This window comes from Centroberyx gerrardi, chromosome 23, assembly GCF_048128805.1.
Source record: "Centroberyx gerrardi isolate f3 chromosome 23, fCenGer3.hap1.cur.20231027, whole genome shotgun sequence".
NCBI lineage: Eukaryota > Metazoa > Chordata > Actinopteri > Beryciformes > Berycidae > Centroberyx > Centroberyx gerrardi.
Window position 1 is genome coordinate 10,571,174 of NC_136019.1, and position 19,946 is coordinate 10,591,119.

General features: G+C 43.6%; 1 protein-coding gene across 3 annotated transcripts in view; it reads left to right on the top strand.

The window, feature by feature from the left end:
- nwd2 (NACHT and WD repeat domain containing 2) overlaps window positions 1-17,924 on the top strand; it is a 38,561-nt gene extending 20,637 nt beyond the window's left edge. For all 3 annotated transcript variants that reach the window (XM_071919833.2, XM_071919834.2, XM_071919835.2), the window contains 4 exons: window positions 6,793-6,996; window positions 8,564-8,714; window positions 10,827-11,416; window positions 14,028-17,924. In XM_071919833.2, the coding sequence (XP_071775934.1) occupies window positions 6,793-6,996; window positions 8,564-8,714; window positions 10,827-11,416; window positions 14,028-17,924 (4,842 nt within the window). The remainder of the gene's footprint in view (window positions 1-6,792; window positions 6,997-8,563; window positions 8,715-10,826; window positions 11,417-14,027) is intronic.
- The last annotated feature ends 2,022 nt before the right edge of the window (window positions 17,925-19,946 follow it).

Genomic DNA, 19,946 nt, shown 5'->3' on the forward strand with positions numbered 1-19,946 from the left:
GCTTTTCTCTAACTCTGGGTGATATAGACGTTTTAGACTCCTGCACACACCCACACACTCCGAGACAAACACACACACACCCCACAGCACACATCCTCCCCATCTGGCCGGTTAAATCTTTAATGGCGTCTTCTAGCGGTCCGGTCTCAGCGGTGAATGTAGATTTGTGTGCTGAGGACCCCCAGAAGCTCCGCAGCATTAACCGTCTCGTCCCACTCAGACATGTCAAAGCCAGCTGCTGCTGTCCCCGCAGCCCGGCCCCGCGTCGCCACAGGCCGGCCCGGGCCCCGTTTCCCGGGACCGGGGGAGCTTCGAGCGGCGGCGGTGGCCTTTGATCAGGGACTTGGATCCTCGTTTCTGACAGTTCTGGGTTGTCTGGGCCATCTCCGGAGTACCGTTGTTTATTTTGACAGGGCGGTAGGCCTAGATATATATGAGGACAGGGAAACCGGCAGCGGCGTTCGGGGGCGCTGTTGTTTTTGCACACGGCAAACACATAGGTTGTAGAGCATGTGTGTGTTTGCGCGCGCGTGTGTGTGTGTGTGTGTGTATACCCGCTCTCAGCCTGTGTATTTGGTTCAGACACACTCCCCCCGCCTCTCCGGTGTTCTCATATTTCTCTGCTATTTGATGCACACCCATACATTGTTTAATAACATACTAGATCTCTCTTTCTCTCTCTCTTTCTATATATATACTATTCTATATATATATATCTGTTTGTGTGTCTCTCTTCCTCCTTCTCTCACACACTCGTTGACATGCAAACCCCTCTTTCCCCACCCTCCATTACCATCACCATCACCCACTCAGGGACACCAAGGTGCCCACACGCACACACACACACACACACACACACAACCACATGGCAGTAGGAGGCGACTTCAAAGAGAAGCTGTCTGGGGGTCTGCAGCTCACAACAACTGTCGCAGAGCCCAGTGCTCAGAGGATGGGGGGTGGGGGGGGGTGGGGGGGGGGTGGGGGGGAGTGGTTGGGGGTGGAGGAATAGAGGATGAAGAGGATGAAGACAGAGGAAATCTCCGAAAAGCCTAAATTACACCTGCACGAATTAGTTATGTGAAAACCTCTGCGAGGAGAGAGGGGAGGCATTATCTTTCAGCATGGGTGACATGGGAGTGATCTGTTTTTGATTATCTCACGCCCCGGAGAATGGGGGAGAGAGAGAGAGGGAGAGGGAGAGATAAAGGGAGGAGGAAGGAGAGATGAAGGGGGGGATGGGAGCTCGAGAGGAGGTGGGGATAACAGAGGTTCCCTAGAAACACTATATGCTGTGGCTCTGCAGAGAGAGAGAAACAGGATTGAGAGGCGTAGAGAAGGTGTGTTTCCTGCTGCCACTGAGGATGTGTGTGACGACTAGAACCTCTCAGTAGTCCATTTGGCACACACACACACACACATACACACACAAACATCTCTCCTCACTCACCTCACCACAAATCACTCGATGCCGTGGAATCCCTCATTTCCAGGACTCCAATAGCATAATAATAACCTTCTCCAGCAGCCTAGTCATCATAGAGACGGTAACTAGTCAGTTCTATTGCTCTTTCATGTTTTGTGTTTTTTACTTTTATATAAACTCAATCTGACTCAATCTCAATCTGACTTCTAATATCAGCACTTAATATTCAGAAAACTTTATGGCATGGAAAATTGCCTTTGAACATGAAAACACAGCAGTTATGCATGAAAGGACGGTTTCCACATCTGATTTTTTTCTACCGTTCTTTCAATTTAGTGGGCATGTTTGACCTTATCGCTGATTTAGAGCCGTGCCAGTTTATAGCAGAGACAGTTAACTGTTATATAACCAGCTTTTCATTTGCGTTTGATATATACATTTTTCTTCATGAGTAGGAAGCAATCTCTCAGCAAGTGTCATTAAAAGGGCACGGCTGAATACAAGACAGGTGGCAGTGCAGGGTTGTTAAACACACACACACACACACGCTAAAACACACACACACACCCCACACCTGTGTGAAGGGGGCTTTTCTCTAACCTGTCGGTGCAATAAAGCTGGTTTCCATGGCGATAGCAGGGGTTGGCATGGTGATGGTGTCATTGACCCGGAGATTAAGCATGACAATGAGCCATGACTGTTTTTTTTTTTTTGGTTTTTTTCTCCTCTTTTTTTCTCCTTTCCCCTCCTCTCCTCTCCAACGGTCTCGAATTCCCTCATGTAAAACCACTAAGCTTGATGAATGCCTCAAGGACGCATATCGGTACACAGAACGCAGCCACACATCCAGTTTTGCTGCTTTTTTTTCTGTTTGCCTGGAAATGTAGCAGGTTCACTGGGTGTAAGAGGATAGTTCGGGATACTGTAGCACTGGTTTCTTTCTGCTTCTCCCCCATTCATTCAGCATGATGTAACTGCTAAAGTAATCGCCCGGACTGGCTGGTTTGCCTCATCTTCAGTGGAAGTTGGTATTTCAGACCAAAAAATCTGTTCTTAGAATCCAAGAAAGGAGGAAACCCGCCCATACAAAGAATCGTAAGACATTCTTCATCAGTGGCATCTTCTATGGCAAAAAGAGTGACTAATCAAAGAGTGACTAATCAAAATTCCTAGTATTTGCTGTTGACACTCACTGTGTACGCATATGCAAAGCTTGCTTTAATCCAAACATTACATTTAGGCTGGTCTGGGTTTGAACGCTGCTCTCAGACCAAGCATGCATGTCACTATTTCTTTGATCAGATCATCTGGTTCTTTTCAGACTCATTTCCCCCTTTGCAGTGCCAAAGCTTATGCAGCAAATATCTTAACAGTTGACTGTGTGTTTCATTGATTGATTGACTGAGAGAGTGATTGATTTGTTGATTCATAGCCGTGTACAATATCTCAGTCGCCTCTCCCGACTGCGCGGCCCGGCTCATCAGATAAAGTGCACTTAGCCGGAGTATAAAATCCCTTCCAAGGATGAAAAAAGCGAGGAGGGAGGGAGAGGAGTGTGGCAAAACCTGGAATTGCATTTTGGCCCCTATCAGCTTTGCTATTGTCACTTTAGCCTTCTGCTTCTTTGCACCTGCGGCTGGTAAGTGCAGTAAGAAGTACTGCAACCCCTTGGTCCCCACATACACATACATATACACACACATGGACTCACATACAGACACACAAATACACACATGCACACACAGAGTCAAGTTCTAGCTTGTCAGCTGTCATGGTGTAATCCACTTTAAATGGTTTCCGTCCTGTTTTCTGGCTAAGACAGGGGCGTAAAACCACGCTGCAAATATTTGGACATTTTTTTTACAGTTTTGCTTTGGTAGATGGAGTAGGTGACAGAAGTGACAGTAGGTTACACAGGAGGGTGGAGTGGTGTAACTGTGTGTGTTTATGTTTGTGTGTGTCTGTGCGTGTGTGTCTGTGTTTGCGTTTGTACCCCCGATTTTGTCTGCGCTTCCGTCTGTTCATTTTGATAAGAAATATTAGCCACTTTTATCCTGATCTCTATCGGCACACGCGTTCACGCACTCTCTCTCTCTCTCTCTCACACACACACACACACACACACACATACAAACACACACCCACATACTCAGCCAGTCACCCACTCCATCCGTCCTGCTATATCAGGCAAGCTGACAGAGACTTTGTCAGCAACTTGGAGAGTGACTGTTCTCTCCGCTCTCTCTCTCTCTCCCTGTCTCTCTCTCTCTCTGTCTCTCTCCCTGTCTCTCTCTCTGTGTCTCGCTATATGTCTCTCTCAGCTTAGTTCAGCGTTCTCTCCGATGCCTCTATCCTTGACTGACACATCACTGCAGCACCCTCAGTCACAGAAACTCATCTAAAGCGGGTGGACGGCAGGGTGGTTAGAGAATTTGTACCATCGCAAGTTCAATCCCCACAAGTTATAATGTTTCCCCAAACAGTCCTGTGTTGCTTTTTTGTGGTCCGGTGTAGCTCAACGGGTAGATCATTGCACTCAAAACTGCCAGGGTCAGGGGTTCAATTCCCCCCGGACCCACCATGCTGAAAAGCGCTGCACTCATGGTACTATAAGATGTTTTGGATAAAAGCCTCCTATACCGAAAGCTTGTTTGATTGGGTTCCTTGAGCTGAAACTGAATTGAAAAGCAATACTTGCTATCATACCAATTTTCAGTATCTAATGATTTTGAGAAATCCAAAGTAATCAAAAAAGCTTTAAAATCACGATTATTCCACTGAGATCTCAGGTTTTGAGTTAGTTTATGCGCATATCTGCTGTTGAAGTAATTGAATGTGATCTGTTTTCATATAGAAGAGCAAATGGCATGCACAATAATGCAGTTAAATGTCTTCTGAAGTAGGCTACCCTAAGCTACAATGTGCACCTCTGACTCTGACATTTTGGGTTTGAATCCGGCTCATGACCTTTTAGTCAATCACCAATAAGGACAGTGGGCACTCTGCCCTCCTTGTGTATTAGACTCTTTATTTTGGCAGGAAGAGAGCAAAGCTAGTTACAAACATAGAGGGATAACACTGTAGAGCCAAGAAGTGGGAATCCCCTGCTATCCTCTCCTCTGCCTTCCTCCTCTACTTGCAGCTTGTTCTGTTCATGTCTTTTAAAAATACTTGGCTCTTGCTCCGTACTTACTGTACCACTATATTCTTATTAGGCTACTTGCTTTATTGGATATGAATATTCCAGTCACAGGAGTGTTCATTTATTTAGTACCTGGCATCATTTTCTTATTAAGCTACTTGTTTTATTGCAGATATTTGAATATTCCAGGGTCACAGAAATGTTTTACCTTTTCCTCTGGGTTAGCAGTGTTGTCTCGGCCCTTCCACTCCTATTTATTGGCTGTGGCCTTGGTAGTGGTACAGAAATTTAAGCTACTGCTGCACTGGATAAGAGCGTCAGTTAAATGGCTATAATGTAAATGAAGAGTTTGGTTCCAAAATGAGATACTCAACCTTTGAAAACGGCACCTCCTCCTCCAAAATGATTGATATTGGAAATGATCCTCCTTAAGATGCTGGATGATGAACCTTCTGCCCTTTTTACAATGTGGATACAGAAGTCTATAAATGTAAATGAATCTACCACCGGGGTTTGTGGGTTTTGAGGCCATCCTGCAGACTATGCGCCACATTCTGTCAGCTGATTCTGCTTGTTCTTTGCATCTGTTCCTGCTGCGAATGCCAAGGGAACAAGGAGTCCAACATGGAATGGCTTTGAAGCGTCATTGCCGTGAGCGCACCAACGTGGTTTTCCTGCTCAACGGAGCTCACAGTCATTTGGCTTGTCCCTCACTCTCTCTCTCTCTGTCTTTGTCCCCGGGGGTCTAGCTGCATGTGAGTTACAACGCACGGCGCACAGATCAGCTGGTCATGTAGTTAAGCTTTCCAGTGATGTTTTACTCCCATTGTCCTCGCATGTGACTGATTGTGCACATCAAGGACCGTGCCAGTAATTGCCCCTGATGATTTCTGATGGTATTGAATTGGCTGTCACTCAAATGCATATGTGCAGAGTGGCCGGGAGGAAGAATGGGGACTCGTCGGAGCTTAGATACGCCATGTGGAGTGGGAGATAATGGCAGGATGAAAAGGCCACTATTTAATTTGATGAAGCCTAATTATCGGGCTGCTGTTCTCATTTCTGACTAAAAAAGATTGTGGGGAGAGATTGGCGGTAATTGGTGGATTGGTTTTGGTGGATATGATTATGATTACAGCGCTGATGATGATGATGGTGATGATATTGGTGGAGGTGATGGTGGTGAAGAGGACTATGATTATGATGATGATGATAATGTTAACTGTGGTACAGAAAACTCGCTTAACTCGAATTTCTCTTATGGACATTATTCTCACAGACCCACATTTATTTAATCTACTGCCATCCATTCTATACATTAAGCAAACCTGCCCACATTCTCAATTATCCTCTGTACTATTCATTACTGTGTTCATGTCTGTGTACTTGATCTAACAGTGTGCCATTCAATCATTTGCTGCAGCAGCAAAAGCTGCATTTCCTTACTAAAAAGAATGAGTTGAAAAGATAATCACTAGCTGCGTGAGTGAATGTGCGTGTGTGTGTGTGTGTGTGTGTGCGAGACAGAGGGATGTACGCTTGTCCTTGACTGGTTGTTCACCTCAATGCCTTTGAGCAATCACCACTCTAAGGAGAAAGGCCAGTGAGTAAGTCACACATCAGTCTTGTCTGTTTTAGATTTTTCAGAAAATACACAATTAGCAGCCAACTATTTAAGTGTTTTGTTAATGATAGTCAACCAGTACAGGTTAACAACACTTCACGGTCACAACAACTTCGGCTTTTCTCTTTCTTTCTCTCTCTCTCTCTCTCTCTCTCTCTCTCTCTATCTGTGTACACTACCACAGTGTTCCTTGCATCAATACAGTTTTAAAGACAATAATAATAGCCTTTCCCCTTCTTTTCTTTCTCCTCTACACTTCTTGCTCTTCCTTCTTCACTCCTATATCACTTGCTCATTCTCTCCAGTGTTTCTTGACATGAAAACAGATCTGAAGATGATAACTGTCTCTATCATTTTAACACTCATTGTTCCCTCCCTTACTTGTCTCCCCCTCAATTTAACACTTAGTCTGCTCTTCTCTCTCTTTCTCTCACTCTCTTTCTCTCTCTCTCTCTCTCTCTCTCTCTCTCTCTCTCTCTCTCTCTCTTTCATGTGGACCACAACACAAGTCCTTCATTGACATTTGAAAGATTATAATGCCACCCATTCTCCGTCTCTCTTTCTCCTCTTCCCTGCCCTCTACCTTTCCCTCCTTTCCCCCAGGGTCTGGTGGGGGAAAAGTACGGCAGCATCCGTGTGCCAGGGGAGGTGGAATCAGCAGAGTTTGAGATGATCCTGGATGCAGCTGTGGAGGCGGGGCTGGACACGCACCTCCTGGAAGAGTGGTACTGCAGGGACGAAAACTCTGTGCCGCCCGCATACTACCTCAAACCCAAAGCCCAAATGCTTAAGAACTACCAGAACTCTGTAAGTCCAACTAACTTGCTATCTAACCTATAGCTTCTACTTCACATCCAAAGCCTAGATGCTCAAGAACTATCATAAGTCTGTAAGTCTAACTAACTTACTACATAAGAAATATTACTGCTAGCTACCTTATAATCTGATAACAATTCAAAAATGAAATGCAGATAATGATAAAATACAAAATAGGTCCGCATAAACAATGTTAAACAAACTGAGAATTTGATTTTTGTCTCTAAAACACCCAATGAAACACCCAAAAGTGACAACTTTTGATACAGCGAAGCGCCACAAAGCGAAGTGATTGCGATTGGTCTGCATGCACCGTGAGTCCAGATGCTTATGAATTCCCACAACTCTGTAAGTCCATCTAACTTACTGGTCTACCTAACCAGTATCTATTACTTCAAACCCAAAGCCTGGATGCTCAAGAACAACAACAACTCTGTCAGTCCAACTAACTTAAGGAATATCGATGCTGTTGTGCTACATCATACCCAAAGCCCAAATTCTCAAGAACATTTTACAGAAGATCATCTTCAAAACATCCGATGTGTTTTCACCATAAAACCATAAAAGGCAGCAACAACATTATGAAATGAAGGAACAGCTTACACATGGATGCCGTAACTTCAATAACTAAGTGGAGGCTTTAACAATGTTGCTAATGGAGTCATGTCCTTGAGCTCTGTGGTTCATGAATTTAATTGTCCTTGAGGAATTCAATAAAAAAAATAAAAAAAACACATTTCATATGCACATATAGAAAAGCAAACAACAAAGCTTTGTTTGGAGTTTGTGGGCAAAGTTGTTTTGTCTGAGGCAGCTCTTGAACCCTTTCAAATTCCTGTCCTTGAGTTAACTTTCACAAGTAATGCTTTTACTAGACTTGTAAATGACCCTGTAAAAGTCATTTAACAACACTTCTGTCAGCACAGTTACTTTTAAAGGAAAATGTTAAGCTACTGAGTTCCACCTTCTTATGTCAGGAACTTTATGAAGCTAATAAGTATCCGCCTGAGTTTTCTTAAAAGCTGCATGGTAATCTTGCCTTGGGTCTCACTTCAGTCATAAATACATATATCATTAGCTGTCAATGAGGTATTCACAGTTAGCATTTTAGTTAGCACACACTTTGGATGCTAGAAAATCTACCTTGGTAAGTTTGATCATTAAAACTACCTACTTTAGTTAATTAGTGTCTCTTCATATTTTTCTTTATTTTACTCCATATAATCAATCAAGAATCAATCAATTCCACTCAACTATATTGCCTTATTTGACTACGGCAAATTTATGTATCATACCAACACATTAAAAAATTGTACTTCACCACAATATTATCAAAAGGCAGAATCACACACAGAATCATCAAACACTCTGAAGCCTTCCTCACATGGACCACAACAGTATTCCCTCCCTTACATCCAAACAGTAGTATTAGAAGTACTAAAGATAATGAGAATAACCACCTTCCTTCTGGATGCCACGAGTTGCACACGATGCAAAGAGTCCACAGTGTAAACCGCTGTGTAATCAAACTGTCTCTCCCTGCTCCTGTCCTGCTCAGATGGAGTCAAGCAGCGCAGCAAAGACCAAGAATGACAAGGCCTGGAGGAATGTGTCGGAGGAGATCAAGAGGATCTTCCGTACGGCGGTGCTGCAGCTCCAAGAGAAGGGGACCATGAAGGCCGCTCAGGCCAAGAAATTCCTTTGCTCTGGTTAGTTCGAGGTCTACACCATATTTTTTCATCTCACCTTTAAATCTTTTGGTGGCTTCTTTTAAATTATATGTGTGCTGCACAGTCTGTTGGGTAGCCCTGTTTGATTTCCTTCTGTGTAGGTTGTGTATTTGGTTCTTTTGTATAGGGAAAGGTACAAACGCAATAATAAACATATGTGACGCCATGAAGCAAGGCTCCTTTATCTTTACAGGAGACCCATTTTACGCCGGATAAAGTTTGTATAACAATGCACTTATTTGATTCAATAATTGATTATTCAAACGAAATAATTGATTGACCCTTATTAGGGAATATACCCTTTTAAAGCTCTGAATGCAAATATGCAAAGCATCAACAAAAAACTATCTACCACAATGTGCCTGCTTTTCCTTTTTGTCACATATCAGCTGCATTGTATCAACCATTCTCTCTTACAGTAATTTTTATTACTAGACCCTAGATGAAATAAATGAAAGGAAAATCCAGAGATCCATTTTTCCTAAAAAAAGAAAAGAAATCACACCCTTACGAATATGTCAAATATTTGCAGTATGTGATTTCATAGGGTATATCAGCTTAATACAATGGTTACATGCACAAAATCCAATTCTTTTTCCGATTGTTCAGAGATGTTTACATTTGAATTGTAAATGGATGGTTAACGGAATTGCAAGGGCATTAATAATGCACGTGAAGCTTCACCCATTGAAGACAGCTTTTCCCTTTCTATTCATTGCCTTTCATTCTGTTTTATGTATCTCATTATGTGAAATCTCTAGATAGTTACCAGGGTAGTAACTGAGAAGGTATGTTGTGTTGTTCACAACAGAACATGTAGCCAATTTGCTGGAGAATGCTTGCCCATGAATGTGAGGCTTAGAAATACCTCTGAAAACCATTTTTTTTTTCACCAAAGAAGTAATTCTGAGCGCTCCTACTGAGATTGGTAACATCAAAGAAGAGAAAAAGTAGATTATGTGGTGTAGTCACCATAGTGGACTACTACAGCAGGCATTGTTAGTTCTCCTTAGCTCTGCTGCTGGAACATTAAGTGGTGAAAAAATAACAGCAAGAGCAAGAGGTGCAACTCTCTCTCAACTGAATAATTCCTCCCGCTGTTTGTTTTCACCATGTTAGGCAGGTTCTGCCCTAAAGTGTTTTATGTGAGTTGTAATTTCAACAAGGCACTCCATTTGGGAATCACCCATTCATTACTGAACTGTTTGGACACTACTGATCTAATCTTTCAATAAGGAGACATCTCTTTCTCTTTTTTCTTCTTTTTATCAGGCTCTTGTGGTTTTGGGAGATGACCTAAGCAATGCGTTGTCAGGGTCGACAAGTGCTTATTTTATAGGCCAGGCCTTTGAGTCAAAAGGAGCTGATAGGAAAAACACAGCCTCTAGCCTTTTGCGTGTTGGACAGTAAGATTTACACAAAGCTACTTAAGTAATTACCATCCAAATGTAATTGTTTAATATGAAAGGGAAGCAACTCTTTTGTGTAAGGGGACTGCAGGTAGTATGTAATTTAATTGAGCACACTGGGCTTCAAACAGTGCTTGATTATATAGAGGAAGCTGCGTTCTCTCCTGCAGCTCCCAACTTTCCTCTCCTACTTTTCTCTCTCTCACCTAATTAGCAGTTCTACCATGTGAGCAATACTACACAGGAGATGCTGGCAGAATTTCAGTAGAGCCTACTCTTTGGGGGGCCTAAGATAAAGTTCAGCAATGTTGGCTTATGTGATTGTATCACCTTTGTTTCTTCTTAAATAAGGCTCAAGAGAAATCTATCTAATCGCAGGCTAAAAGCTTCCAAAATCTGTTCCGCTTTGCTGCTGCAAGACTCTAAATCCTACGTCTGTTTGATGGCTAGCTTTGGAAGGTGTACAACATCATCCAGCGCTAGCCCTCTCAAGCTGCTTAGAGAAACCATGGCATTAGGCCATTTTGGAATTTACCAAAAACCATGCAGTAATCTAAGCTTTCAAAAACTTTGCAAAGCATTTGAGGCTGATGTACATAGGTAGAGAAGTTCAGGAAGGGTTTAGGCTGGCTGACCGCTTAAAAGAAATGACCAAGTTGTGTTGTTTTATTTCTCATTTCAGCCTTGGAGGATGAATTAGACTTTGCCCTGGGCAAACAAACTCCTGCCTTTCTCAAGAAATGTGTTTGCTACATCCGCAAGATCTCTAACTTCGACCGCTTCGCCAAACTCCCTGAGATGACCCGCTACATGGACATTGTGGTTAGCGCCGATCGCGTCATGCGCAACCAGGAAGCCTATGAACGTCTGCTGAAGGTGCGGGATGAGTTCATCCCCACAGTTGTGGCCGCCTCCAACCTCCGCGTCTATTCTTCAGTCACTCACTGCGACATGAAGTTGGGCTACTCCCAAGAAGTGGAGAGCCACTATGTGGAGGGTCTGTGTAAACAGTTCTATGAGGACATGGTGGATATCATCCAAGCCACGGTCCAGCAGAACTTTGACACGGAGACGGACCCGCTGTACGATGAGATTCTGCAGCACCTGTCCCTGTGTAAGAACTATGCGGCATTCTATGAGTATAAGAGCGAGACGCTGGATTACGTGCAGGAGTACCTTCTGCCGTCCAAGGGGAGCAGGATGAGCCCCCTAGTGGTGTTTGGGGGACCCTGCACTGGAAAGACACTGCTGCTGTCTGAGGTCGCCAAACAGGTGAGATGTGGATGTTGGGATGGGATGGAACTTTGCTTTACAGTTTGGTGTGTGTGTGTGTGTGTGTGTGTGTGTGTGTGTGTGTGTGTGTGTGAGAGAGAGAGAGAAATGTGAGTATCTGAGAGATAATTATGGTATTATCTTTTTGCTTTAGGTGATCCCCTCCCCTTCCTCTCTCTCTCACTTTGCTCCTCACTCACTCCTGTAGTGTGTTCATGCTTGTGTGTGTCTGTCTGTCTGATCTGAGCATGTGTCCATCTTTGTACAGCAGAGTATGAGGGGGCGTGCAACTGTTCCATCTCTTCTCATCAACTGCTTGCATGACCATCTGTGTGTCTGCCAAGTTAGTCCATTGCCATGCACATGCCTCTAATCTCATGTGAACCCATGCATGTATGTGTGTGTGTGTGCGTGCATGTCCACATCTGCATATGACTTTATATGTACGCATTTGTTTATTTTGTGTTTGTGTTGCTGTATGAACATCTTCAGTGACTTTGTAAGTATAGATGCATTTGTTTCTTAATGTGTGTGTGTGTGTGTGTGTGTGTGTGTGTGGGTGGGTGGGTGGGTGTGTATTCGTATTCTCTGTTCATTCACTGGCCTTGTGTGTGCCATCTGGCTGCCCAGCTACATTAGGATCACATCGCAGCCAGGATCCCACAGCAGACGCCTACATTTCTACCCCTCCTGTCCACCTTCATATTAGATGTCACAGCATTGCATTCTTGCAAGAAAAAAGTGATATTCTATATAGGAAGTGGGCAGACACACACACACACACATTCAACTGGGCAGCCCAATCTCTCTCTGGGCTCAGCTGTGTTGGAATTGTCCACTCCATCATTTAGGGAGAGGCTGGAGGAGCAAGACTGGGTCGTAAAATATTTGCTTGGAATACCAGATAGGTCGGGTTTACCACATCAGGATAATTCAGATTGTGTCAGGTAACCTGTCGATGATGCACCCAGATGAATGTACCAAATTTACTTTAACATACTTTTGTGTGATTGTCTAAAGCTTCTGACACTCATTTTATTGTCCTGTGTAGTAAACTCCACCCATTTGGCAGGTTAAAACAAAATAATAATTTGCAAATGCTACTTGACCTAGGTCAAAGAAGGAGAACTGCAGAGAAAGGGATGACAACAATGTTAATAGATTCAAGCAAGACCAAAAGAGGAGGAGAAAAGAGGGAAGTGAAACTGTGAAAGTGAAAGTGTTGTGAGGCTACTGTGCTACTACTCTGTGCTCAAGTACTGAGGCCCTCACTTAGGGTCTGCACTGCACACAGCACACACCATACATCTGAAATGACCCAATTAGAATACCATGTGCAACAAGTGGTGTGTGCACTTAATAGCTCTGGGGGGGAAATACAGCCATGCATATGTAAATGTCAATACCCTGTGCACATAATAATGAGTTGTGGACAATTCCAGGCAAATTAGAGATAACGTCAAAATCACTAACAGTTTGCAGCATCAACCCCCCAAATTATTGCAATGCAAATAAGATCTTTTGCAAAGTGGTGGTAAGTCAAAAGACTTTGGGTGTGACAAGATTGGCTATTCAGAATGGCTGCTTTCATTGCTGCCAGACGCAGGCAATCAGACAAGTAAGGAAGAAAGCTTTTTTTGGGCATGTGTGTCTGATTTCTTAATTTCCCACCAGCCTGTAGTGGATTGGTCTTAAAGACACAGTGCAGAGTGTGCACTCAGGGTGCAGTTTTTTAATGTAGGCACAAGCATGTGCACAATTGTGAATTAAAACTAGGAAAATAAGGGCCAGGCTGAAAATAACTGGAATTATCCTTTAATACAGCAGATCAAATGTGAGACCACAATGGAAAATTAAAACACCTTGTATAAATACAGTATGTGTTGTGTTTGATAGGTGCTCTATACCAGTCCACTGAATCCATAGGGATACAGGTTCAAATGCTTTTCCTTGTTTTATATTGCCCTGTGGCTCTTGGGGCCTTTGGGAGCAGAGCTTTGTATTGCCCACAGTGCTCTGTCTGAAAACCTCAGTCTACCATGGCAGCACTATCACGATGAGCTCTGAGACCTGGGGCCATAAACAGAGTATACAATAAGTATGCATATGCCACTTTCTACACAAAATCGGAATTTATAAAAAACAAAGGTGTGTGCGTGTGAAAAAAATGTACATATTGTCACCCAAATCATACAGTATTGTTTAATAAGCATAACGCACATATTGGATGATAAATTAGACCTACAAGGAAGATAGAGAAAAATATTTATTTAAATACTCTGTGTATGTGTCTCTCTCTGTCTCTTTCTCTCCCAAACACACACACACACAACCACGCACACACACAGAGCTAAACAGGGAGTAGGACTCATCACAGTTGCCCTGAAAGCGTCAAATAACATCTTAATGCCTCCCGAAATCTCAGCTGGGACCTTTCATGAATTCATGAATGAAATTATAATATCAATGAAGCCTCAAAAAAATCGACTAGTGCTCATTCATAAAATCTTTTTTCATTATGAGAAAAATGAATTCATAATGTCATTGAGAATGTTGGAGGACGTTGAGAACACACTATTCTAACCTAATCTCTCTCCATTTTGTCTTTCAGGCCTACACATGGCTGCAGAAAGAGATGGGCCCTGAGACTGACCCAGTGGTCATTGTCCGCTTTATTGGCTCCACCCAGCTCTCCACGGACCTTCGCACCCTCCTCCAGAGCATCTGCGAACAGATTGCTATCAACTACCGCTGCCTGATCCACTTTCTGCCTAACAAGGTCCAGGAGATGAGGGAGCTCCTGGTCAACCTGCTAGGGGAGTCTTCATTCCACAGGCCCCTGGTAATCATCCTGGATGCCCTGGAGCAGCTCTCTGACGCTGATGAAGCTCGCAAACTGTGGTGGCTCCCCGCCGTCCTGCCTCGGACAGTCCGCATTGTAGTTTCAACCTTGCCTAATAAACATGGCATCCTGCAGAAGCTCCGACATCTCGTCCATGATGAGGGACATTATGTGGAATTAATCCAGAGGGACCGCAAGGTCTGCAGTCAAACATTAAAGCAGCAACTGCTGGGGGTAAAGAGAAAAGTCACCTCGGGCCAGCAGATCTATGTCAATGAGGCACTTGCCAAGTGTACGTTACCCATGTTTGTCAACCTCATCTACAGAGAGGTAGTTCATTGGAGGTCTCATAAAGATGTGGATGACAGGTCTCTGTGCTCCACAGTGCATGAAAGCATAGAACAGCTTTTCTACTCAGTGGAAAATAAGTTGGGCCAAAGGTTTGTCTTCAGAGCATTGGGCTATATCACCATGGCCAAGGCTGGGTTAACTGAGGTAGAGCTGGAGGATATTCTGTCCCTGGATAACATTGTTCTTGGTGATGTCATTGTGGCATCATACCTTAAGAACCCTCTGAGGATCTCTTATGACTTGGTTGCGAGGCTCAAAGAGGAGCTAGAGGGATATCTGGTGGAACGTCAGGTACGCAACGTCACCCTGATGGTCTGGGCCAACAGACACCTGCACCTCATTGCCCAGAAGTTGTATCTTAGCAACGAGGAGGACGTCCACCAGATGCACAGCCTCCTAGCTGAGTACTTTCTGGGGGCATGGTCAGGAGGCAGGAAGAAGATCTTTACTTACGATAACAACCATTTTACTTCCCTGAATATATCTCATCACAAAAACCCCCACCATCAGCAGTCCCATGAAAAAACGTCTTCTGACAAGTACTCCTATGACAGGCAGACCCCCGAGCAGCCTTGGGTTTTCCAGTGCAACCTCTTAGAGCCTGACATTTTCTTTGTCAACCATAGGAAGATGACAGAGCTGGTGTACCACCTTACCAGGAGTGGGCGCACTGACGACCTCATGTTTGGGGTCATCATGAATTTCAGCTGGCTCTACACAATGATCAAGATCGGTCAGTTTGAAAAGGCATTAACAGACATAGACCTAGCCTACAGCTACTCCCAAGAAAAAGAACTAAAGTTCCTGGCGACCACTCTTCGTAGCATCAAGGTAAAAGTGATGAAGAATCCAGCATCACTGTCTGCGGAGCTGCAGCAAAGGCTGCTGCCAGTTGTTACCTCCCTCCCTAAGCTCAGACACCTACTCCTGGAGTGTGACAAAGATGGCCCTAAGTACTGCTCCATCGTGCCTCTTCACTCCTCTATGGACGTCACCTACAGTCCAGAGAGGCTTCCTCTCTGCTCCAGCTACATGCAGATTGTGGAGATCTTGCCTACTCTAGCCCCAAACATTGTCCTTGTAGCCCTGGAAGATGGGTCTGTCAGCACCTGGGATGTAGAGAGCAGACAGCTCCTACGACAGATTGACACAGCCAGATCTGTTGTGCTGGGAATCAGGCTAACCACTGATGAGAAGTACCTGGTGGTGGCCACAACCAAAAACACACTGCTCATCTATGATAACCACAAATCCTGCCTTCTGTCTGAGGTTGAAATCAAGGGGTCTAAGCATGGTGGCGTCACTGGAGGGGTGGCCTTCATCAATGGTTTTACCTTGTCCAGTCATCATGCCTTGGCGTGGCTTGAGGCTAGTAAAGACGTCAATGTCATTGACCTACTCTACGGTTGGCCTCTCTACCAGTTCCATTGCTGGTATGAGGTCACTTGTGTCCAATGCTCCCCAGATGGAATGTATGCCTTCTGTGGTCAGTACCTCAACACTGCATCCATCTTTCATCTGGGAAATGGGGACAAGTTGGCCACTGTGACCTCTGAGTTTTCCGGGGGCTTCGTCAAGTCCATCCTTGTTCTGGACACCATTAACCAGATGGTGATGATTGATAATGAAGGGAGTTTGTCGGTGTGGAACACCAAAGAGATCACCAACCCAAGGTTGATGGAGGATTATGATTGTCGAGGGGATGAGAGTGAAGTGGTGGGCATTGAGTTATCTGAAGACCAGCGCTCTATTCTCATTTGTAAGGCCAGGAGTATTGAGGTCCTGGACACAAAAGTTTGGAAAATGGTAGAGAAGTTCAAAGCCAAACGTAGTGAACGCTTTGTGGCTGCTGTTCTCTCCAAGAATGGACAAAGCATTGTGGCCTCCATGGAGAATACCTCGTCCATCTTTGTCTGGAGGAGGGACAGCGGACAGTGCATGGCCAGCCTGATTGAGATCTCAGGGGCTATCGTCAAACTCATTAAGTCCACCCACCACAACCTGCTCCTCTCTGTTGCCAGCAGTGGAGTGCTGTCTGTCTGGGACATTGATATCATCACCGCCATGTCCAACATTGACAAAACAGGCAAGAAGATCCAGACCTTGCAGCTGTCTGGCAGAGAGGATTATGTGTTTACCATGGATGGTTCAGAGGCTATCCACAAGTGGAACTTCAGCACTGGCTTTATTGAGACAGTCTTCAAGCATGAGGGCATTGTGGAGAACTGTGTACTAACCTCCTCAGGGGATCTCATGGTGACTTCAGATGACAAGTGCAGTCAGTATATTTGGCAAACTAACACTGGGGAAAATATCTTCCGCATCAATGGACAGAAAATATCACAGCTCCTGATCACCCACAATGACCAGTTTGTGGTGTCCCTTTGTGAACAGAATGCCTCCAGAGTTTGGAGGCTTGCTACTGGGCACAAAGTGTGCAACATTTTAGTCACCCTTCAGAATGCACTGATCACCACTGCAAACACTTTCCTTGTGGGAACCACCAAGAACAAGCTCCTTGCTGTCAGCCTGTGGTCAGGCAGTGTGTCCAAGAAGTTTGTTTGTGATGATGGTATTACCATTGTCAACTTCAAGCTCATTCCTGACTGCCCTGACTGTGTCGTATTCATCACGTCCACAGAGACTGTCTTCATCTGGAGTGTGGCAGATGAGTCTGTCTGCAGGCGAGTCCAGTTGCCAACCAACTTCCTCAAAAACCTAGAAGACTTCCAGATCTCGCCCAATGGAAAACTAGGAATTGTCTCCAAGGGTGATGAGAACATTAATGTCCTGGACCTTCACAGTGGGAAACTGAGGCTTGTCCATGCTGCTGGTATAATTTGGCGGCAGAAATTGTCAAGAGATGGACGTTATCTGGTATATGTCTGTTTCCGGAACTGTGACGAAGATGATGATGCTGGTGTTGTGTCCAATCTGATTGTGATGCGCCTTGCCGATGGTAAGAGCATTGGCACATGCTCACTATACAAGACGCCCACTTACCTCTGCCTCTCCCAGCGAGCACTAAACATCATCATTGGCTTCGAGGATGGCAGCATCGGCACTTACACGGTGGTGGACCGTGTGGATGCTGCCCTCAAGATAAAGATCGCCACCTCGAACAGCCGACAGATTGTCAACAACGCTTCGCAGAAGGTGCGGCCCAAGTGTGGCAACCATTCCTTTAAGACCATCGCCGACTGCATATGGAGGGAGTCAACAGAGGTCTTCTCCAGGGACAGCCCCATCAATGTGTCTGACTCTGGTGAAGCTGAGACGACCACCCCTACAAAAAAGAGTGAACTGCTGCAGTAAGTGGGTGGAGATCAGAGAAGTGGGTTGAGTTAGTCGGGATGGTGGGGATAGGTAAGGAGGTTTAAAATCTCTGGGGTTGCAGTTGATTCTTGTTTACAGCCACCTGATTCAGCTGCAGATGTCAGCCCTCTGGGTAGTTAATGGGCCGACCGTTATAACGCTGCACTCAAGTTATGTATTACTTACTTCCAACCTATGATACAGTTTCCGTTTGTTTTACACATAAAGACTGTTAGAAAAAGACTAGGTTTTTATTATTTGAAAAGAAGAAAAAGATACATTCTATGAGGTATTAGTTTGCCATTATGTGTCCTTTTGCATTTGAAGAACAAAGTTATTATTCAAATGTCTTGGTCAAACATTTTCAAAGCCATTCCAATGATCTTAGCCACTTTTCATTGTACACTATCTTTATTTACGTTGTGCACATTAAGCCATAATGTTGTTCTTAAAAAAGGGTGTATTTATGTTTGTATTAACATCAATCGGTACTGTACAAAAAGGAAGAACTATGAATATGTGTACATATCTCTTTTTGGCTGCTGCAATTTGTGCAACTCCTTAAAATGTTCCGTTGTGCTTAATGCAATCAAAGTGAGTGCCTGGAATTTAAAATGTTCTTATATGTGCAGATTACAAGATTTATGAAGATGCAGGGAATTTGTAAACACAGTATAAGCATAATTACATTATACTTGCATTCATGTAAAATCTAAATGATCAATGTACTGAAGACCAGTCAACAACATGAGAGATCAATGGCATTGCTCTTTGTAACTATAGGTTTAGAAATGTATCCTTGAACAGTTTGCATAAATTTGATGTGAATTTACCTGCAGTTCCCAACCCATCAATTTCTGTTCTGTCAGGATTTGAGGGAAACACCACTATTGAGCATACAGTGTAGCATAGTACCATACACATTCACGCCTTAACCAATGTACTTGCTTTAGGTTCAGTGGAGCTGACAAATGTTCGGATAGAAAAGGACAGAGTGATTAGCCCACAGTTTCATTGAAACAACTTGGCCGTGTGAATAGATATAGAGATTTATACTGTAAGTGGAAGCACTTTATGAGTGATTTGTGAGAAATGTTGTGATTAGATTTATTCATATAAAGCATATAGAATTAATTGTTTTAAGTGATCTACATTTGTCTTAAAACAGGTGTTGGTTTTGCCCAATAGATACACACGGGCCATCCAGGTACTTGCAGGCTACAGCTGACTCACAGACAGTCTCTCTTTATGCCTGCTATCATTACAAAGTTAAGTCTCCTTACCATTTTGCAGCTGACAGCTGAGGCAGATAATTATATAAAGGCTGACATGGTTAAGAGCATGACAGGTTAAAAATAACAAGATGTTAAAATCTGGTTTGCTGACAATCTAAAAATAGATGATTTGTATGGAAATTTATGAGATTGTACCTTGCTGGTACCTTGATAGCGTGTTCTATTTTTCTTTTTTCTTTTTTTCCGTTAAGCCCTGTTTTTCCATGTGTATCTGTTATTAACCAAAACTCACAGTTGTATTCTGGGATTTTGAGTTCTGATAAGACAATTCATCTGTCAGGGATGATAGAAACAAAACCACACACTTTTACATATACTTTTTAAGGGCTATTCCGTCTAATTGTATTTTTACTTGTTTTCAGCTGTTAAGATAATGGCCCTTGGATAATTTCAGACTAGGTAGCAGTATCAAGCTTTAAAATATTTAAATTCCCTACAGCTCAAGAGTTTCTAAATGAAGAAATATCATACCATGTATTTGCCAAAGTCCCAATCTTAGTTTGGTGTTTCATTTTGTTGACTGTCTCATTTGTTTTTGAGGCTTGTACTGTAATTATATTGTTACCAAATTGTTTCAGTGTTCAACTGTGATTATGTTAAAACATGATAGAGAAAATGTACTATCTTTGCTAAAAAGTTTAAATGAGTCCACTTAATATATTGGAATGCCAGTTTAAGAGTATATTTGAATGTGTCCATATGGAAGCCAGTAAATGGTATTATTGTA